At 51.4% G+C, this 22,378-nt stretch overlaps 1 protein-coding gene across 4 annotated transcripts in view; it reads right to left on the reverse strand.

Moving 5' to 3' along the window:
• Positions 1-382: 382 nt before the first annotated feature.
• Positions 383-22,378, reverse strand: part of SLC12A5 (solute carrier family 12 member 5) — a 37,039-nt gene continuing 15,043 nt past the window's right edge. For all 4 annotated transcript variants that reach the window (XM_017653415.3, XM_017653417.3, XM_017653416.3 and 1 more), the window contains exons 5-26: positions 22,140-22,194; positions 21,516-21,646; positions 19,432-19,673; positions 18,513-18,724; positions 16,757-16,927; positions 16,368-16,466; positions 16,159-16,216; positions 15,234-15,408; positions 14,475-14,593; positions 14,097-14,195; positions 13,035-13,154; positions 12,624-12,728; positions 11,316-11,484; positions 9,249-9,444; positions 8,174-8,343; positions 7,439-7,570; positions 6,396-6,503; positions 4,242-4,364; positions 3,950-4,149; positions 3,596-3,610; positions 3,203-3,336; positions 383-2,998 (exon numbers count right to left, since the gene is read on the reverse strand). In XM_017653415.3, coding sequence (XP_017508904.1) covers positions 2,907-2,998; positions 3,203-3,336; positions 3,596-3,610; positions 3,950-4,149; positions 4,242-4,364; positions 6,396-6,503; positions 7,439-7,570; positions 8,174-8,343; positions 9,249-9,444; positions 11,316-11,484; positions 12,624-12,728; positions 13,035-13,154; positions 14,097-14,195; positions 14,475-14,593; positions 15,234-15,408; positions 16,159-16,216; positions 16,368-16,466; positions 16,757-16,927; positions 18,513-18,724; positions 19,432-19,673; positions 21,516-21,646; positions 22,140-22,194 — 2,925 coding nt within the window. In that variant the 3' untranslated portion in view covers positions 383-2,906. The remainder of the gene's footprint in view (positions 2,999-3,202; positions 3,337-3,595; positions 3,611-3,949; positions 4,150-4,241; positions 4,365-6,395; positions 6,504-7,438; positions 7,571-8,173; positions 8,344-9,248; positions 9,445-11,315; positions 11,485-12,623; positions 12,729-13,034; positions 13,155-14,096; positions 14,196-14,474; positions 14,594-15,233; positions 15,409-16,158; positions 16,217-16,367; positions 16,467-16,756; positions 16,928-18,512; positions 18,725-19,431; positions 19,674-21,515; positions 21,647-22,139; positions 22,195-22,378) is intronic.

The following is a 22,378-nucleotide window of genomic DNA, read 5'->3' on the forward strand; positions in this document are numbered from 1 at the left end:
GCATGTAATCGCCACCCCCTTGAGAAACCATGGGGTTAGTATGGTGAGTGACTGGCGTAAGACCGCCAGAGGGTTAAAGACCAGAATGCTAGCAGTGCTGAGCCTGACCTAGCAAGTGTTCAGTATCTCACAGGAGATGATGTTAGCGCAGTGTGCTGTCTCTAAGTCCCAGCTGTTCTTTGTCCCTGTAGGACAGGGCCCCAGAACTGTCAGTACACATACTGGGCAACCAGACCTAGAAGATAAGCCCATCCTTGTCAGTGAAGGTCAGTGTTTTAGATTAAAAAGAATCCAGGGTCCTCCTGTAGAGCCACCTGGAGTACCCCTCTTGCCGTCTACTCAGTCTTCCCCTTCAACTGTCCAAACAGCATCTCTCAGGCTGTGAAGGGTATAATAAAATTATTTTTATTGCATTTTGTGCAGACGGGAGTCTAAAAAATTAATACAGTAAAAGCTGTAAAGCATTAAATGGGAGCATTCAACAATTAAGGAAAGAACCAACCCTCTCCTTTTCATATTGGCACAAAGAACACAAGATTAATACTGAGGCAGAATGCAGAATACTGAAAATTAAAGGCAGGCCTAATAATAATAAATACTCTTGATTTGGTTTGCAACCTTTCCTATTTACAAGGATTTTCAACTTCATTGCATTGCCCTGCACATAGATAGTCTAAAACAAAAGCAACACTAGCTATCACTACAAGGCTATTGAAATATTGCACTTAGAATAAAAGTCACTTGAATGGACATGAAACATCTAGCTACAATGATTATAAAGATAATTTGATGAATGACTTGTGATGACATTCATAACAAATATTGCACATGTAGCACAGAAAATGGGTTTTTGTTGTGGGATGTTTCTTTTCATCAATGGAAACTGCTCTTGCCAACCAGATAGTCTGGGCCCAGATAATGCAACTCTGGTTCCCTAATTGGGTGTTGATAAAGCCACCTTCCTCTTCTTCCCAGCTCACCACTTGAGGCCAAGAATGCTTAGGCCCCCAGAACGCTAGACCCAGCTGTAGTTCTCAGAGGGAGGTCTTTTGGATGCAGGAGAGTGGAGAGCTGGTGTCTTAATACCTCCAACGTTCTGATTACTACCTGGAAGATTCTACGCAGCCCCCTGGTCAAATCAGAGGGGGCTTGACCAAACTGGCAGACATCCAGACCTACCTCCAGCCACACCTGACCCAGTCTACAGATGGCACCAGCTCCAACTCTTGGCCTTGGGCTCTGAAGAATGGAGGTGGTGAAGTCAGGAGTACCCAGCAGCCCAAGCGCTGGGAAGCAGGCAGGATGTCTAGGTGTGAAAGGTCAGGGCCCTGGAGCTGAAGGTACTGTGCCCAGACCCAGAGAGCACTGGAACAAGCATGCAGTGCCTGTCCCCCCATAGTAACGTGCCCTGGGGGAAAGGGACTCTGCCAGTGTGCCTTCTGTAGGGATAGAGGACACTTCCGACTGGGCTGGTGGAGCAGAAGCAACAAGGACTGGAGTGGAGAAGCCAAAGGCCTTGGGTCCTAGTAGGAGGGCAGAGGTGCTAAGAACAAAGCACATGGAGACTTCAACCTTCCCCAGGCCCAGGTGCCTGGGAGATGTAGCTGGAGGCCACTGCTAGGCAGCGAGGCCCCAGAACGCGAAGGTGACTGGGTCCCCGAGGCCTGAGCGGCCAGCTGCCGGATGGGGAGAGGGGAGAGAACATCAAGAGGCAGCGCTGAGGCCTTCCGGGGCCGGGGTGGAGGTTCCGGACCTCTAAACCAAAATCACCCCCTTCCTCCCTCACCTGTCCCAGGGAGGAATCTAGGGAGGGGACGCCCTCCGGGTCCCCGATTTCAGTCTTTGGCGAGGAGCCATAAGATAAGGGGAGCAGGCGACAAGCCGGCTGAGGAGAGACGCCTGCTCCCCCAGCGAAGGCACCGGGGCGGGGCTTCCTCCGTGGGGCGAGGCCTCAGGGTTTCGCCCCTCGAGGAGCACCCCTCCCCTCCCCTGGCCCCAGCTTGCACCGGAGCCGATGAGAGGAGGTGCGCGCCCTTGCAGCCGCAGTGGAAGCTCACATCCGCGGGGAGGCGAATCCAGAAAAAGACGCTTGTCTCACCTCATCTCCGTAAAGAACTAGAGGGAAAGGGTCGGAAGCCATAGGCAAGTGGAGAGGGCGAGGGGCGAGAGCGGGTCGGGGGTGTCGAGGGACCAGGGCCACGACTCCCGCCTGGGCCTAAAACGCTTCTGCTCTCAAATTCCAGGACGTCAAGGAAAACCCACCCTCGCGAGGCCTCCACCTCCCCGAGGCGCCCAGCGGGAAAGCTCGACAGTGGCGAGAAGAGAAGTCCGTTGCGCTTCTAGTCACAGAAACATGGGGACGATAAAAATACACTCGATGTCTCTGTACACTATGTATAGGCTTGGCCGGCCCGTGCGCGCCCCGCAGCGCGCGAGGAGGGGCGGCGAGGCCGCCGAGCGCAGCCTTCCCGCTGCGCACCCAGCGGGCCGCCGGAGCAGGAGTGCAGAGCGAGGGCCCGGGCGGGGCGTGGGAAGAGGGGGGAGGAGCCTCGCGGGCTACCCGGGGGTCCTCAAAGCCCCAGCTCCTCTCCTCTCCGCGCCTCCTCCCCGCCTTTATTGCAGCGTCTCCTCCTGCATGGCGAGGCCGGACTTAGAAAAAGGGCAGCGCACCCAGAGCCCGCAGAGCGGGGCGCCGACGGGGCGCTCGGGGCTCTTATCTCCGTGCGGCGGCGGTCCTCCGGGAGTCGGCCCCGTCGCACGTGGCCTCCGGGCTTCAGACAGCGGGAAAAGGGGCCAGGGCGCGGGCACAGGGTCTGTATGTAAACGGTGACAGCAACGGCGGGCGCGGCGAGGGCTCTAGGGCCGCGGGCCGGGCGCTCTGGAGCCCGGGTGGCAGGTCCTGGCTCTCAGGAGTAGATGGTGATGACCTCGCGGCCACCGCCGCGGACCAGCATCACCCGGTCCAGGTGCTCGGTAAGGACCTCGAGAAACTCCATGTCTGAGCGCCCGTCAAGGAGAAAGACCCGACCCCTACCCTCACGATGGAACTGGCGTCGCGTTTGGCGTCAGGAAACAGTGGGCCCGCGTCCCTGTCCGAGGTGCTGATCCTGCAGCAGGACCAGCTCGACTCTTCCATTCAAGGGCGAGGACCCCGGTCCCCTGATTGTCTACCCCTCTTTCCCCAACTTTGATTCCAGGATACAATTTTCGTCACCGTTGCGATTGCGGGGAGGCCCAGGCATGTTGAGCAAAACAAGTTTGGCATCCCGGGATTTCTTCACGATGACCTCATTCAGCCGCACAGCAGTGTGCATGCGCCGCACGTTGGACTGGTTCCTGCGGGAAGAAGGAGGGAGGGCGGATGAGCCTGGAAGAGGGGAGAGGTGGGTCCAGTTACCCTCCCAGCCCCCGGCGGAGTGGGCTGCTGGGATCTGGTCTTTGCAAACCAGGGATCACCAACCCCAGATGTCTCCAAACTGAGCTATTCAGAGACCCCAGAGGTCAGAGGCACCAATTGAAGTTTCATGCCAGAGTGAGAAGAGCAGGGACCCTGGCCAACCCAGGAGAGGGAATAAAACAATTCTGGAGCACTTACAAGTTCTCCCACTCCCTTCAGGAAACACAAGAGAAGCAAAGAGAGGAAGAAAAAGAGAGGGGTCAGAAGAAGAGGAATGGCTGAGACCTGGAGCCACCATCGTCCACCCTAAGTGCATACGGGTCCTGTTCCTCCAGCCCCCCAGCCTTCTCCTTGCCACCACCTGCACCTGGGAGTTCTAACCCTCAGCAACTGGGCCCAACCCCCAAGTCCTCAGATGAGGAAACAAAACAAGGCCAGGGCTGGGTCTTCCAACTGCCAGACCAGGGCCCCTTCTTGTTTGCTCGGCCATGGGGAGCAAAGACCCACCCCAAGCTCACCCCGGACCCCAGCCCTCAGCCCCCAGGCCCATACGGCTTCATGCTGAAGAAGTCCTTGATGCCCTCAGAGGAGACAGGACTAGGGCCTTTATTCTTCCCTGCCGCCGACTTGTCCTTGGTCCAGGTGAGATGCACCTTCTCAGGATCCGCCTCCCCCTCCCCCTCAGGCTCCTCCCCTGGAGATGGCGAGCTGCTGGGGCAGCTGGGAGCACTCTGGTCATGGATCAGCTGCACCTGAGGGGTAAAGGAAGGAACAGCACGTGACTCCTTTGGAGGCCAAATGTTCTGCTCCCACTAGCCAGGGCCAAACCACCCCAAATGCACACCTCCTCCTCTGGCTTCTCCTCACTGTCACCAGGTGTCTCTTCTGGGACGTTGAGGCGGAGCCGAGTGTTGGCTGGATTCTTTCTCCGGATTGAACCACGAGATTCATCTGTGATACTCTGAATCTAGGAAGTGACACAGGTTGGTGCCAACTCTGCTGGGAGTCACCATCCATACCCTTCAAAGAGCTACCACCAGAGCTGATGTTCAGCCAGGAGGTGCACTTTCAGGAACTGTATCAATTGTTAAAATATTATGATGCTTCATGAAAAGATGCTCCACATTGCTAATCATCAGAGAAATGCAAATTAAAACCACAATGAGATACCACCTCACACCAGTAAGGATCGCTATCATTGAAAAGACAAACAACAACAAATGTTGGCGAGGTTGTGGAGAAAGGGGAACCCTCCTACACTGCTGGTGGGAATGTAAACTAGTTCAACCATTGTGGAAAGCAGTATGGAGGTTCCTCAGAATGCTCAAAATAGAAATACCATTTGACCCAGGAATTCCACTTCTAGGAATTTACCCTAAGAATGCAGCACTCCAGTTTGAAAAAGACAGATGCACCCCTATGTTTATCACTGCACTGTTTACAATAGCCAAGATATGGAAGCAACCTAAATGTCCATCAGTAGATGAATGGATAAAGAAGATGCGGTACATATATACAATGGAATATTATGCAGCCATAAGAAAAAAACAGATCCTACCATTCACAACAACATGGATGGAGCTAGAGAGTATTATGCTCAGTGAAATAAGCCAAGCGGAGAAGGACAAGTACCAAATGATTTCACTCATCTGTGGAGTATAAGAACAAAGGAAAACTGAAGGAACAAAACAGCAGCAGAATCACAGAACCCAAGAATGGACTAATAGTTACCAAAGGGAAAGGGACTGGGGACGATGGGTGGGAAGGGAGGGATAACGGCGGGGAAAAAGAAAGAGGGCATTACAATTAGCATGTATAGTGCATGGGGGACACGGGAGGGCTGCGCAACACAGAGAAGACAAGTAGTGATTTTACAGCATCTTACTACACAGATGGGCAGTGACTGTGAAGGGGTATGTGGGGGGGACTTGGTGAAGGGGGGAACCTAGTAAACATAATATTCTTTCTGTAATTGTAGATTAATGATACCAAAATAAAAAAAATATTATGATGCTTCCATTCCAAATAGCTCTTCCCCACTGACCTGGCCACACTAACTACTCTGCAGAACTCCTGACCTCTCCACCATCCAGCAACCACAGGGTTAATACCTGGCCCAGTAGGGCTCTACGTAGCACGATGGTCCAGTGTCAATTTTGATTGGCCAACGCACATGTCATTTCTTTCAGTTTTTACTATCACCCTTGGTTAACATATTTGGAGGGTCCATTCTTCCTAACTCAAAGGGGTATCCCATCACTCAGGCCCTGAGATTCCACCAGCCACAATCTGAGAAACATATTATCCAAAGCTGGGAGACCCATCAACCATGGTCTGTTGTCCTTACCAGTAGGATCTGCCATCCATTCCCCAGCAACATGTCACCCACCTCCAAGAGCTCTTCTGTCCCAGCTTGAAGGTACTGTCACTCACTTCCCCCAAGATCCCCACTCCCTGGGATGTGGCTTTCACTTCAGGGGACTGGTGGTTCCACATTCCAAACCTAGGAGGTCTTGCACCCATACCCCATGGAAGCTCATATCATTACCCCTGAGAACCCATCAACCATACTGTAGAAGGTTTGCCCCCAGCTGCCACCATCAGCTATATCCCTAAATATCCATCTGTTATCTACTCTGGGGTCCTACCACATGATCCCTTGTCCCCCACACTGGCAGCCAACAACACTGAGGAACCACTATACATGCATATTTAGCATCCACTACTCTCCCCTGGGGGGAAGATCTGTCACCCATTCCAAAGCCCCTCTGCATTCTGGCTGGGAGGCTTGGTAGATGCAGCTGCAGTGTGTACCCCCACTGCAGGGGAGCCTAGTGCTGGGAGATGGGATCACAGGGAAAGGGTGACAAATAATGGTCTAGGGTGCAGGTGGCAGTGCTGATGGCCAGGAGTGTCAACCCTGGGCCATTCCAAACCTGTGCAGACCCAGAGCTGGCAGCAACTTGAGGCTTTCGGAACCCAGTCGGGGCAACCTCACCTCCCGCTCCCGCTCATTCTTGGTTAAATGCATCTGTTTCAGGATCTGGGAACGCTGCTCCATCACCAAGGTCTTCTCATAGGTGTAAGCCGAGATGTCGCTCTCATGCTGCAGGCAGACAGGAGCGAGGAGAGGTAAGGGGGGCAATGGAGGAAAGCATAAGCTCCAAGCAATCCTTGGACAGATGCGTGGCCAAGGAAAGAGAGGCAGGCTCCCTGCCTTCTGCCGGCCTAGCGCTTCCCTGTGCAATGACTTAGTTCAATCAACAGTTGTGGGTGGCAAAGACAGAGCAGAGGGCAATGCTGCTCCTTGAAAGCAACGCAGCTATTCCCTCCTCAGTCCAGCACAAGACCAGGCATATGAATGGGGGACTTAATGAATGAGTGGATTAATTAATTATTTGAGTGAATGGAAAAGGGGAAGAAATTTTAAAAGAAACAAAGGGATGAATGAATATATATATATATGGGTGAATGGATGGGTGAGTGAATGAATACATTAATGAATACACACAAGGCAGGTGAATGGCTATATAAACTGAGGGGAATGCATGGACAAAGGGCCCTATACTGTAATTGTTAGGAGCATGGACTCTATAGAGACAGCCTGGATTTGAATCCTGGCTCTGCCACTTAGTATGCATTGTTGGGCAAATTATTTAACCTTTCTGTGCCACAACTTCCTAGTCTGTAAAATGGAAATGTTGATAATTGTATCTATTTCATTGGTTGTTGCAAGAATTAATATATATAAAGTGCCTAGAATAGTGCTTCACAGAGAGTGAGCATTATTAGACATGGCTATTCTTACAAAGGAGACAGGGATGGATGGATGGATGGATGGATGGATGGATGGATGGATGGATGGATGGATGGATGGATGGATAAACTCTTGGGTTAATACGTGAGAGGCTAAGAAGTGGATGAGAGGAGAAAGGTCCAGCATCATAAGCTGATGGGTGTCAGTTGCCCTCGGTGCTAGGGTCAAGAGCAAGGAGGGCCAGGTGGGACTCCAGAACTTCAGAGGGCCTCCTGGAGACTCACCATCTCTACCACCTCCACCTCTGCAGTGATACGTAAATGGTACAGAAATGTGGTCAGGTCCTTCTTCATCTGGATGCTGTTGTCATCCATCTGGGCCACAGTGAAGATACGCATCTTGCATTTCCGCCAGACCTGTAGGGACAAAGGGGACCCACCAAGGTCCAACCCAGAAGCAGTGAGGAGATCCAGGGCCAGAACCTAGAGAGGACCCTGTCCCTCACCCTTCCCACCCTCCTTCCCACATACAAGCAGACCCCAAATCCTCCATCTTAATGACCACTCCCTACAAAAACCCTCCTCTAGGTTTACCAGCTGTAAACTCCTTAGTCTCTCTGGCCCTGTTTCACGCTGACAACATGGAGGTAACAATGCCTAGCCCTCACAGTACTGTGGACAGAATTAGCCTTAGGGAGATCCTCAACTCATCTGGCACTCAGAACACAGTCTACAAGTGTCAGCTGTTATCTTACTATGACCAAGTATTTACCAAGGAGACTAAAGCATCACTTGCTTGGGTTAAGCACTGCTCTCCTTTACAATGCAAGGACACTTGGAAGGGGAGGCACAGTTGGTTCCTAACATCTCAGAATGAAAGAGGTGACCAGATCCCTCTCCCAAGAGCCCACAAGGGAGGGGCTTACATGGAGTCTGGCCCTGGCCAGAGCATCATCCATGGATGAGCACACACATACACACACAATGCATGCATGCACACATACATGCACGTGCACTCACTTTGTGGTGCCGCAGGAGGAAGGGCAGCAGCATAAGCATGCCTCCATCATGCACAATCCACCAGACATCAATGCTGCCCTCGGAGAAGCGCTCTGGGTTCCCAGGAAACATGGAAACATTCTTGGTGACCAGCAGGGCCAGGTGGCCAGCCGTGGTTTCCCGAACCAGCTCTGGCAGAGACCAAGGAGAGGGTCTGATGGGGAACCAGTAACCCTGGTTCCCTCCTGCATCCAATAGCAGCCACGGGGGTCCTGGCACCCTGCACCTTACCCCACCTCACCCCACCATGGGCTGAGGAGTCAGAAAACCAGCATCTACCTGAGCCTCAACACTTATTTGTTGTTTGGATTTCAGAAAGCCTCTCAGCCTCTCTGGGCCTCAGTTTTCCCACCTGTCAAGTGGCAAGAACACCACCTGCCCTTTCTGATTATCAAGAACTCTACTATGCATGGCTTCATGCAATCTTCCCAGCTTCCTTTTAACTACGAGCTACTTATAAGGAGACAGAATCACCTGGAATTAACAAGGCAGTCTCCAGGTTTACCAGCTGTATGACTTGGAGCAAACTCCTTAATCTCCCTGGCCCTGTTCCACACTGGCAACATGGAGGTAACAATGCCTAGCCCTCACAGAACTGTGGACAGAATTAGCTTTAGGGAGATCCTCAACTCATCTGGCACTCAGAACACAGTCTACAAGTGTCAGCTGTTATCTTACTATGACCAACTATTTACCAAGGAATCTGATGTTCAGAGAGGGTGAGTCACTTGTGATAATCACACAGCTAGGAAGGACCAGCAGTGAGATTTAGTCCCAGGCCTCTGTGACTTCAAAGCTGTAGCTCTTCCCTGTATGCCCTGTACTGTCTTCCCCTGGACTGTGGGCCCTGCAGGAGCCAAGACTCTCCTTCACACTGAAGTCCTCAGCACCAAGCACAGTGCCTGGCACATGGCCAGCTCTGAGCACCATCACCTTCATGTGCCAGATCCACACTTGCCATGCCTGGGAAACAGCTCCTGGGCCCACAGAAGGGCAGCCCCCAGTCCTCCACAACCCTCAGCCCACCCAGCTTTACCAATGAAGTTCCTCCATGTCTGATGGTCTTCCTTCTGCCGCCAATTTCGGGGCCAGCCAACGAGCACGGTGTTGTGCTGCAGCCCCCCGAGGCCACCAGACTGGATCAGATGGGACACGCCATCACGCAGGTTGGAGGAAATCACTACCTGGCAGAAGCCTTTCACTTTCTCCGCCTCCATCAGCCGCCGAATGGACTGGGGGGTCAGACAAGGACCAGCCTCAGGCCTCTCCAGCCCTGGTCAGCCCCTTGCAGCCTCCTTTCCTCTCTTCTCTCCCCTCTATCATTCCAATCTTCCTGAAGCTCAACTCAGATCACATCAGTCTCTGGCTCTAGAATCATGTGTGGCTCCCCATCACCTGTGGCCCCCATTCCTTGTTGATCAATCAAAGCTCTTCATGACCGTGACCCACACTTCTCACCACCCTGCCAATCTTCACACGGTCCCCCTGCAAGCTCTCCCCCACCAACCAGACCCTCTCCCTGCATCATACATTACACCCGGCCCGGCCCAACTTGGATGTCATCTTCAAATACCAACCCCCAACCCAGAGCAGAATGAAACAGCTCCTCTGCATGGGCAGACAATTTGTTTCTAATAATTTTTAATAAAACATTAGCATAATGATAAGCATTTTAAATGCACATCCAATCTGCATTATGAGGGAAGTGTTCTTATTACTCTCATTTTATGGATGAGTAAATTGAGGCTCAGAGAAATTAAGACTTTCTTAAAGCCACACAGCTAATAGATGTCACTGTAGGGGTTCAACTCCAGGGGTCTGACTCCATATCCCAGACTCTTAACCAATACCCTGATGTCAAACAGAGAGGGCTTCAATTCCTACCTCTGCCACCTCCTGGCTGTGTGACCTTGGGAAGTCATCTAACCTCTGTGAGCCTCAGTTTTCTCATCTTCAAATGGGGATCATGACAGCTACCTCATTTAGGAATAGGGAGAAGGACATGACATGATATGGGTAAGGGCTTAGTATATTGCCTGACATTGTCAACACTTGACATCTTCTCTTACTCTGATGTTACTGACTCGAAGACAGCACCTACCAACGGCAGATACACTTGAGAGCCTTCTGTGTGTGTTCTACCTTCCCCACTGTCCTGTATCCACCTTGAAGGCCAGGGCTTGGCTGTACACATGCCCATCTCCCTGTGCCTAGCTAGTGTCTGATACCCAGCACATTCTCAGCCACTGCATGTTGAATTAAACTGACCAGCAGAGGCCCCCAGCTCTGGGCCCTGACAGATTGGTGCGAACAGCCCAGTGAGGCAGAAATAGCGACTGTCACAAGACATTAGGGGTGCCCCTCCTTTCTTACCCTGCCTCCCTTGGGCCCCCTTTCCTCTCTCCACAACTAGTCATAGCCCTGAGGGGAGAGACTCCTGAATCACAGACAGAGCCCACTTCTACTACCCACCAGGTTCCAGAAACCTGTTAGTGCCCTTTAAAGCAGACTCTGGCCACCCCAGCCCACACTGGCTCTTGGACTGCTGCACAGGCATGGAACAGGGATGGGGACAAAAGCAGGTGACTAGGAGCCAGGGAACTGGGTTCAGATCCTGACCATGCTTCCAGCCAGCTTTGTGACTTTCAGCAAGCTGCTCTCTCTCTCTGGGCTTCAATGTCTTCCTGTGCCAAATGCAGATACTCACCCTGCTGACTCCACGTGGTGTGGGATCAAAAGAATCCACAGATATAAAAACACTTTGAAAGATTTGTACTTTGGCAGGAAGAAGTCTGGAGTAGGAGTCAGGCTGTCCTAATTTGAATCTCCACTTTCTGTCCTTAGACAAATGACCTGACTTCTCTAAGCCTCCACTTCCTTATCCATAAAATGGGCCCTTCAGGCTCCAGTGGCCTTTGGTTCTGGGAGCTGGGTTCTAAGGAACTTCCTCCCTGAGCACTTAGACGCTTCTTCTAAGAAAGAAGACAGAAAAGCCCGAGCCCCTTTTGGTCCCGAAGGTGGGAAGGAAGGGACGTACAGAGAGGTGAGGACCATCTTCCTGGGGGCCCTGCCCCTCCCCAGGCCCCACAGGGCCACTGCTCACCTCCTCTGCCCGCTGGGCCTGGGGATGGTTGTCCAGAAAGGTGCCCTCAAGCACAGAGCCCACAATGGTCAGGCCCTTCCCTGCCTTGAGCTGGGAGGTCAGTGAGAGCAGCTGGGGGTGCACCACATTCTGTTCTTGGTCCACACGCACCAGCACCAGCAGCTGTGGCCTGAAGAGGGTACAGAGTCATGTGATCCATCCACTGCCCATCATACAGCCACCACTGCATGACATACACTGGTGTGTTCACTAACCTTCCACTTCTACACCCCACTCCCCTAATGCCCCCATCACCCATCCATCCACGTAAACATTCATCCATCCATTCAAACCACCCACCCATCTATTTTATCCTCCAGTCATCTATTCATATCCATATTAATTTACCTGCACATGCATTATTGACTCAATTATCCACACACCCACCTACACCATCCATTCACACATCTACCTATTCACCGTTTCCATACATACTACACCTAGCCACCTGCCTATCTATTTATCCAGTCATTTCCTTATTCATTTAGCCATCCCATCCATCCAAACACCCACCGATTGAATAGCACTCCCTAAGCATCTACTCTGGGCCAGACCCTGTACTAAGCATTTGAGAATTCGCAGCCAAATGCAAAGCCCTGGTCTCGGGAAGCCCCGGCTTAGTAGACATCAGCAAGTACAAGCCAACGATGTCCTAGGCATAGTCCAGAGGTGCAGGCCTTACTCGTGGCAAAGGGAACCTGAGGGAGATGAATAAGGGCGGGGCTTGCAGAGCAGTCAGTCAGAAAGCTCCCTGGGCTGAGAGGCTTCTGGTTCTGCCTTCCATGACCTCTGAGACCCTCTCTGGTCCCTGATTTTCATGTGAATAAAATGGAGGGATTATCATTAATCTAGAGACTTCTAGGAGGCCCTACAACTCTCAAAGTGAATGATCCCACCTCTCCCAGAGCAAATGCTACAGGATATTATGTTTCTCTGTCTCTGTGTGCCTTCTCCATGGAACTGAGTTCACTGCGTCCCCAGAGACCAGAAGGGGGCTTGGCACATAGCATGCATTCATTAACAAATGATGGAAAGAATGGGTGGATGAATAGATGATTAGGAGTCTGCTGCGGAGGTGGGGTTTGGAGAACACCTTCTGGAACCCCGCCCAGCCTTGGGGTTACAGGTAGGAAGGGCTGAGGAGCAGAGGTCAAGGGCACAGCACTATGGTGGGGACACCATCAGCAAAACAAAGTTGGTGGGATGGATCAGGCCCTGCTCTCCTCCTCTGCCCCCCGGGGCCCTCACACGCATACCCCCACCACTCACCTCCAGTTTTTGGTGTGCGGGGGCCCCTCCTCCAGGCGTAAGAGGGCATAGCGAGCAGCACTGAGAGACAGGCCGCGGATCCCATCGCCCCACTCCTTCTCTGCCCTGGGGGAGCAGCAGGCCAGAAAGGGGGAGCATGAGAGGGCAGAAAGCAGGGAGTGTCGGGGAGGGTGGCCCATACTGACGTCCTGCCCCAAGGCTCTGGCTCAGAAAGGATGCCATTCCTGTCACCTCTGTTTCTCAAAACTCCAGCACCTCCCTCTGCCCCTAGTCTGGGTCCCCCACCCCCACCTCATCATGCCTCCCCTCAACCCTAGCCCTGTCCTCTCCCATTTCCTGCCTCACCCATACCGTCTCCCTCCAATCACCCATCACCTTGCCCCACCCAGCCCCCCCACTTCCCGCACTTACCCACGGTACTCAATGTACTTGTAGATGAGTCCAGCAATAAGCATGGCCACCAGGGCGTAATACCAGGAGCAGATGAACATGAGGGCCAGGCAGAGGCTCATGCCCAGGAAGGAGAGTGTCCTGGAGAACGGGAGAGGCCCAGCCTCTGAGCCCGGGCAGGGCTGCCACCAGCACCAGGGCTGGGACGGCGAGGATTGGATGGTGCAGGGCCCGGGCAAGGGCTCGGAGGCCACACCCAGGGGGACTCACGCCGTCACCTCCACAGGCACCGCGAGGACGCAGGGCCTTCTGGGTCAGCGAGCGGCCGCAGCCAAGGCACCACCCCCGCCCCCCCAAGCTCCTGAGCCAGCACCCTGCCCTGTCCCAGGGCCGCCAACCCTGCCAGACCACCCTGCCAGATGGGTTCTGAGGAAGGGGTCTCTGGGGAGAGGAAGAGGCAGCGCCCCCCAGAAAAAGTGCCCCCAGGAAGAGCCGGCCGGCAGAGCAGGAGCGCTGAGGCAGGAGTCAGCCAGGTTCCGGGGCAGGTACACCATAGTCTTGCTGGCTGACACTGGGCCCATCCCTTCCCCTGTTTGAGCCTATTTCCTTTTTGTAGAACAAGCATGATTATTCCTGCCCTGTCTGCCCCACGGGCCTGGCATGAGGATGAAGAGCCATCACATACAATGACCAGAAGAGCCCCTGACTCCACATCATGGGCATCTTCTGTGCACTAGGCACCATGATGCTCACAAGGGCCCTATGAGCTAGTGGCAGTTATCATCCCCATTTCACAGCTGAGGAAACTGAGGCTTCCTCACCTAGATTGCAAAATGTTGAGCATTATGGACAGAGGACGGATTTCTGCTGAGACTCTTCATGACTGTGTTATATTATTATTTGTGATTACAAGGAGACCCTCTCCAGGACCTTTTCATGCTAGCTGGGTCATGAAACCTGGAGAAAATGGGGTGCCCTATTTAAGTTTGGAATCCTTAGACCTTGATGGGATGGGCTGAGGTGGGGGTTGGGGTGGAGATGAGAGGGTGGTTCTCTTGGGCAGGAAGGGGGACAGACACCCACCAGTGGTAATATCGAAAGCGTGGCCTCCAGTTGGGTGTCCTCAGTAGTGTCTGCACAGCACAAGCCAGGTTCACAAACATGTAACACATCAGGAAGAACCTGTAACACAGAAAGGCCCCATGAAAGACAGAGATGCAATGGGAGGCAGAAACAGAGAAACACAGGGAAAGAGGATAGGAAGTTGGGGTGGTGGCCAAGCCATGTTCCATGGCTTAGGACCCTGATGCATGTGGGGATGAATCTCTATATAACAAAGAACAAGTTTCTATGCCAGTTGTATTGTTAAAGTGTTTAGGTGGGCTACCCAGGGTCACAACTGGAGAATCCAGGTAAGGAGACCCCCAGAACTGATAGGAAAGGCAAGAGGCCAACACGCACATAGAGAGGATGGGGGCGACCTCGTCGAGGGACGCAATGAGGATGCCAATCTCACAGATACAGGCAGTCAGGAGCAAGGCCCACGTTGGCTCTCCGTTGGCTTTGCCATGGCCAAAGACCTGTGGACAGAGCAACCATTATGGGGGCCTGAGACCTTGAGGACCTGTCTCTCTTTCAGTCTTGGGGACTAGCGCAGTAAAGGCAGGAATCTCCTAACCAACGAGGAGGTAGGGAAAGGATGCTGTATTTCTCATCCTTTAGGGGTACTCAAGGAGACACCAGGCTTTACTGTACCTCACCCAACCTGACACTAGTACCTCAGTGCAGTGAATTTCAAACGATTGCTTAAGGGAAAAAGAAGCTCCAGTTGGCACAGATGGGAGAGGAGCTACAGGGGGCCTGCAAGCGGCTATGACTATGTGCTCCATAAATCTCTTTTTTAGGCCCCATGGAGAGAGCCACCCTTTTCTCGCCCTTCGGCTGCCTCCCTGAGCCCCTTGACTGATCATGGGCCAAAGGAGGACCATCTGTTTTTCCCCTAAGAGTAGACAACTCAGCCCAAAGAGATGGCACTGACCACGGGGGAAATCTTAGTTAAGGCACACCCGTTCTTCTTAGTGGCAGCACAGAGCAGAAGAACCCCAGGAGGCAAGGCCCGCTGCAGCTTCGCTCACTGTGCGGCCTCTGGGCAGGGGCCTAGCTGACTGCTGTCGGGGGTGGGCTGTTCACTGTTCTCCCCACACTCCACCCCCAACTGACCTGCAGGAAGGGCACTATGCCATCCCGGGAGATGGCCTGCAGCAGGCGTGGGGCCCCCGTGAGGCTCTGCAGCCCAGCCCCACAGGTGGAGAAGAAGGATCCAATGACAATGACCCAGGGTGATGGCCAGGCCAGTGTGCCCACCACCAGGTTGCCGTTCACGGCTTCACCAAACCTGGAATGAAGCAGCAAGGGGACAGGAGGTACTGAGCAAGTGAGCCACCTTCGACTCTGTGGGCAGGTCTCCCACACCAACTTCAGGATCAACTGTGTACCCACCACGGGGCTAGGCTCTATGGGAACAGGGGGAGAGAAAACGTCCCCATTGTCCTGGGCACGTTCTGTCTGAGTGACCCCAGGCCATTGAACAGTTCCTTGCCTCCATTTTCTCAGCAGTAGGTCATTATAAACCTATTTCATATAATGATGAGAAGATAACGGGAGATAAAGAGCTAAGATGTTTAGCACTGTGCCTAGAACATGGTCCACAGCCCCTGTGCTTTACTTTATCCTTGTCCTGCTGCTCTGCATTTCAAACCTCTTGACAAGGATGCTTACCATCCCCCAAAAGCTCCTTCAAGACAAAAATCATGTGTTACTTATTGTTGTTCTCCCCAGAACCCTGGACAGTAACATAAACATCCAGGACGTATTAAAGGGATGACTAGATTTTTAACGTAAAAGAAAAGGAAAGCATCATTATCCTAAAGGAAATGAGATCATTCAAGCTTCTTAAGCTGGAGTGAAGTAAAAAAGATGAAATAAAACATAAAAAGGTGAATTTGCAAGCAATCCCTGTGACCTGTCTTCCATAAGCCCCCCTTGCACAGGCTCAGCACCTCCTGCTGGGTCTGTTTCCCAGAACATGACCCCCTATGCCCAACCCCTAGGACCCCCCAGAATCAGCCCACATTCCCTTACTTACTTGTCCCGCAAGACGACCCCCTCAATGCAGGCCCCAAACAGAACAACGGAGCTGATGTCTACAGAAGAGGATGAAGGAGAATCTCCAGGGTGGCGTTCCCTTTCTCCCCACCCCTCCTGAGCCAGCCAGCTGGGTGAGGCAGCAATTTCAGCTGCCCTCCCTCCCGTCCTCCCTGCCCATGGGGGTCCCAGCCTAACGGTGCAGGATACAGACAGCAGAAGTGGTGGCAATGGCCAGGATGGTGCCAGTGGGAATTGACTTCTGGGCATCCCGCAGGTCCCCGGAGCGATTAGAACCAGCCATGATGCCTGTGAACAGAGGAGCAGCTAGGCCAGGACCACAGGAGACCAGACAGACGGAGAGGAAAGGACACCAGCCTCGGGGTCAGGAAGCCTGGGATCTAGGCTTGGCATACTGACTCGTGAGGGACTGGGCACATTACTTGGTGTTAATTCCCTCACCTGTCAGTGGGAACTGGAGTGTTGGCTCCTGCCTATGTGATGGGGCTGTTGGACCAAGGAATTCCCCCACATCATCATTAATTCTCTCCTCCCCGTCCTTCCCAGGCAGAGTCCTCCCTCTCTGAGCTCCCCTTCACCTGTGACTGAGGGGAAGTAGATGCCAACCAGCAGGGTGAAGTAGGATGTCATATCGCTGAAGACATAGGGATGGTCCATGTCAACGGGGATGCCATCTGCCAGGCCTGCTGAGGGCATCCCACGCCTCTCCACGATCACCCCCTTGGTCAGGTAGGAGCTCCAGAGGTTCTCTGTGGGAAGACAGATGCTCGTGAGTAAGACCCGAAGTCAGGGTGCCAGTGTTCTGGGGCCAGGTGGTAGGTGGGCAAAAAGAAAGGTTAAGGTCAACTACCTCTCACTCCCCATGGGCCTTGGCTCTATTTTATTTCCACCGACATTTCCTAAACTCCTGCTTGGGATCAGGCCATGTGCAGGGGTTTTGCACATGAATCAGATCTAGTCCTTGCCCTCAAATAGTCCAGTCTAGCAGGGTAAATAGACACATAAAGACCTATCTCAGACTGAGTCAGTATGTCCCAAACTTATCTTACCACCCACCCACCCCAAACCAGCTGCCATCCTATATCTCTTATCTCAGTAAATGTACCACCATGGATTCAGACAGCTTGAGATTGCCCTCAACTGCTCCCTCTCACCAACTCTGTTTCAAAACCATCTCCATCTCCTGTCCATTATTCCTTCTAAATATTTCTCAAATATTACCCTTCTCTCCTTTCCAGGGTTCCTTCTGCTTGGCACTATTGATATTTTGGACCAGATAATTCTTTGTTGTGGAGGGCTGTCCTACAGCATTGTGCGACGTTTAGCAACATCCTGATGTCTATGCGTTAAATGCCAGTAATACCTGTCCAGTTGTGATAGCCAAAAATGTCTCTATACATGACCATAGGTCTTTTGGCGGGCAAAACAGCCCTAGTGAGGAACCACTGCTCCACTCCCACTGACCATTCCATCACTCTAGGTCAGAAAACCATCATCTCTCGCCTGGACTCAACATCAACCTCCTCCTGGACTCCCTGCCTCTGTGCTTTACCCCTTTATTCCATCCACACTAGCGGCCAAAGTGAACCTTCAGAAATGGCAAGCTGATCATGTTTGTCCCTTATGCAAAAGCCTTTGGTGGCTCCTCATTGCCCTAAGGACACGGCCCAGACTCTTCAACATGGCTTCCAAGACCCGCCATAGTCTGGGACATGCCAGCCTCTCTAACATAATTTCCCACCCCTCCTTCCTTTGCAATCTATGCCCCAGTCATACCAAATTACTTATGGCTGGACGGACACAATATGCTCTTCTGTGTCTGCATGCTTTTAGTCAAGCTGTCCTTCTGCCTGTAATTACCTTATTCACCTAGTAGAATTGAAAAAAATCTCTCATTTGTCCTTCAAACCCTCCTCAGGTAAGTCCAGGAAGCTTGTCTCACCACCTTATACCTGAAAGGTCTCTATTCACTGAATACACACCTATGCATAGTTTATTTGCTAATACATCTGTCTCTGTCATTAGACTCCTTGAAGCCGAGGACTATGACTTATTTATGTTGTATTACTTGTGCTTAGCACAGTAGTTAGTAGGTGCTTAGTGAATACTTCTTAAATTAATAACTTTATTTCCAACTAGATGGTAAGATACTTGAAGGCTCCCTTAAATCTCTACCCTTCCATGATGCCAAAAACAGAACACGGCCCAGAGTAGGTGCTCAATTAAAACTGGCTGACTTTAACTGAATCCCAAGGGGAGTCCCTTAATCCTGATTGTTTAACCCACCATCCATGTAGCATTCCCTAGATACCATCCCTTTTCCCTCCCCCAGACCTTTGATGAGGCCACTGGCAGCGCCAGGAATGCCCTGGATCTCTGTGACATTGTTTCGGGTGAAGTACTCATCACAGGTGGCATTGAGGAAGCGGGAGGAGCAGAAAAGGCCCCAGAGCTGTGTGGTCACTGTCTCATTTCCTTCCCAAGCCAGCTTGGCACAGACATCAAAGCCATGGCGAGACAGTGTGCGGTTCCCCAGGAGGCAGATCCTAAGGAGAGAAACAAGGGAGGATGGTGGGGAGGGATATAACCTTGCCCTGGCTTCACAACAGAACTGCCAGGGGAGCTCTAAAATACACAGATGCCCGGGCCCATATCCAGAGATTCTAATTTAATTGGGATGGAGCCCAGAATAAGCGTTTTTTCAAAGCTCCCCCAAATGATTCTAATATGCAGTCAAGGAGTGAATCACAGCCTCAGTGTAATGCTGTTTCAGCACCGTGGACAGCAGTGTCTGCGTGCCATCCTTCTGGGCAGGCAGTGGAATCTGTTGCAGAGAGAGAGGCAGAACCAACAGGGATATGAGCCCTTAGACCCTCTCTCTTCTGTGTCATTTCCCATGATAGGGAAAGTGTCCAACACTAGTAGGCCGTCCCATCTGAGGAAGCTGTCCCCACCCAGGAAGCTTCCCTGACATGGAGTGCTCATCTCTTCCTGAATTGTTCCACTTGGTTCTTCCTAAGTCCACCCACCAGCAAGCCGTTGAAACTGTGCCTACCTCCAGAACCATTATCCCACCCTGAAGGGATTTCCCCCCAAACCAGGAGATATTTTCCCACCAAGGGAGGTTGCTTTGAATCCACAACCACTCTTTTCTGAGAGCTGGGGAGAGGGGAGTTGGCAGAAACAAATAAAGCAGACCCTGGAACTGGACCAAGGAGGAGGACCATGCTTTAGCCTCGGAGCAGCAACTTACGGGAAGTTGGGTGGGTCGAAGGCAGATTTGATGACCCCGGCATAGATAGCCAGGATGGAGAGGATGACACAACCCAGGAAGACAAGGGCGAATTTGTTGACATACTTGACTCCCACGAATACCACAGTGGCCATGCAGGTGAGCACACAGGTGCCATACACACGCATATTGTTCAGCATGGCTGCTGCCTCTCCACTGGCATCTTCTGCCTTAAAAATGGCCATAGCTGGGAAGAGGTAAGCCTGTGGGAAAGGGGTAAAGAGGTCAAGGTTCCAACAAGAACCAACTGAGAACCACCCCCAAGGACATAACCTGAAGTGCATGAAGGGCTTTGGAAAAAAGGTGCTCATTACAACATATTTACAGTTGTGCAATACTGGAAGTGACATCCAATGATAGGGGAATGGTTAAGGAAAGCATGGTCTATTCTGCAAGGACTATTATACAGTCATCAAAAATTACATTGCAAAGATGTTGTGGTTATTAATTTCTATTATTTTGTTATTGAGTATAATTCCTAATGATTATTTATTGTTTTAATATTTCTAATAGAAAGGCAGAAATAAATTAGATATTCATCATTAGAGGACTGAGTGAATAAATCATATTTCCATACAGACTATCAAGCTGTTGAAAGGATAACATAGATTCATATGAACTCAAAAGGCTATTCATGCTACCTTAAGTAAAAAAAATCAAGTTTTTAAAAAAGGATGTGTCTTATGATCTCAGTTTTGTAAATGTATATGTGTACATATGTGTGTATATATATACATATTCCCTGAATGATGAAAATGTGGATAATCTTTATTTTTTTGTACATCTATATTTTCTAAAACTTCTGTACTAAATATTAATATGTTCATGTTCTTACAAGTTATTTTCACTTGTAAATAGTATTTACAAAGGAAGTTTTGAGTTATTTAGGGAAATCTATAGTTACATTTTGCAAAGACAGAATATAATATTGCATAGAAAAAAAATTAGAAGGTAATATACCAAGATGTTAATGGAGATTTTCTTCAGGCAATTGTTATTTCCTTTATTGTATTCTTTGATAGTTTTCCAATTTTATGCAATGACAGAATCACTTTTACAACAATTACTAAATTATTTAATTTTGTTATGGAGGTCTATTACTATTCTCTCATAATTTTGTTCCTCAGGTCTTTTATTCCCCATCCCTCCTCCCTGTCCCCATACTCCTCCATTCTGTCCCAAAACCAGAAGCTGCATCACCTTGTGTTCTAGTGCTACAAGGCAGTGTGATAGAGTGGACAGGCACTGGCTTTGGGGTCAGAAAGACACAGGTTCAAATCCCTTCCACACGTTCCTTAAACTCTCTGAGCCTTGCTTTCCTCATCTGTAAAACGGGGACATCTTCTAACTTGTAGAAGAGTTGTGATGATAAAATAAAATGATAACACTGCAGGCCATGGGGCCCGGGTAGAGTGGGGGCTTGGGAAATGTCAGATCAGCCCTACTTTCTATATCCGAGAGAAACCTCCTCAGCTCTCACATCCTCTGGGAGGGGCAGGAAGAATGGAGTCTGAAGTCAGCAGCCTCTCCAAACACTTCCCTACAACCTGACTTCTCATCAGTCACTACTCCTAACAGACCTTGTACTCAACTCCCTCACATCCTTCTCTTTTGAAACCCACCAGCAATCATCCCTGTACAATTAACAGTCATAGACCTGTTAACATAGTCATAGAGCTGTTAACAAACCCCCTCTACCAATTGGTAGCTGAGTGACCTTGAGCAAGTCATTTCACCTCTCTGAGTTTCTCATTTGTGAAATGGGCATAATAATACTTAAACCTCATGAGGATTCAAGATAATGACTGTAAAGCACTTAGAATTCTGCTGAGAGCACAGCAGGTGCCTGATATACAACAGCTGTTCCTATTACATAATTACTGTCTCTTGTCACCCCAACTAGACTGTGAACTCATTAAAGACAGAGCCACATCTGACTTCCCTTTGGCCTTACTGAGTGGCCTGGCCTAAAGGTGGTGTCCAAGGAGCACCGCTTAACTGACTGGCAGCCTGGGACCCCAGACCTCCTCCCTGGCCCCTCTCACCAGCAGGATTTCGATGGTGCCCAGGATGTACATGGCCCCAGCAAAGGTAGTGCCCAGGTAGAAGCAGAGGCCCACGGCGCCCCCGAACTCTGGGCCCAGAGACCTGGAAATCATGTAGTAGGAACCGCCAGCTGCAGAAAGAACCTAGTATCAACAAGAGGTTCAAGGGGCACTGGGCTGCCCTAGTGAGTGAGGGGGGCCCAGGGCAGAGGTGGGAAGAGGCTTGCAGGCTTTTAAGGGGCTTATAAGGCTCACAGGCCTTATAGGCTGCAGCCCTAGGACCTGTGGAAGACCCAGCCAGCCACTTTGAGTGTATTTTGCAGCACTAATTACCATGTTGCAAATTACCCCTCTATGGAGGTCACAGCTCAGGAAATAGGAAGATGGTGAGGAGGATGTCAGGCAAAGGGAGATCTTGCATTGCCTCTTAACCACCACCAACTGCCTCTCTACCCTCCCCTTCATACTGCTGCTCCCACCTGCCCCACAAACATCACGGCCCAGCCCCCAAGCCTGCAGCCCCCAAACTGCCTCTTTTGGATCTTATGGCCCCCAAAGCCTGGGGCACTTGCCCTCCTGCCCACTATCCAGGCCCTTTCCCTCCAAGAAGCCCCAGTCACGTACCAGGTACAACACCATTGGTTGCAATTGCACTCATGGAGATGGCTGTGAGCATCGTCTGCGGGGAGACAGATCATAAGAGTGGTGGCTGGGATGGGGGCCGCAGTGGCCTGGGTGGGGGCCAAACCTTATATCCCAAAAACACCTGCCAAACCCACAAGTCCTCTTCTGCTGAGTCTCCCTGGCCTGGTTCCAATTTCTACTGCTGCCAAGGGCTTCTTGTCAAGAAAACCTCTTGTTCA

Source organism: Manis javanica, chromosome 5, assembly GCF_040802235.1.
Source record: "Manis javanica isolate MJ-LG chromosome 5, MJ_LKY, whole genome shotgun sequence".
Lineage (NCBI taxonomy): Eukaryota > Metazoa > Chordata > Mammalia > Pholidota > Manidae > Manis > Manis javanica.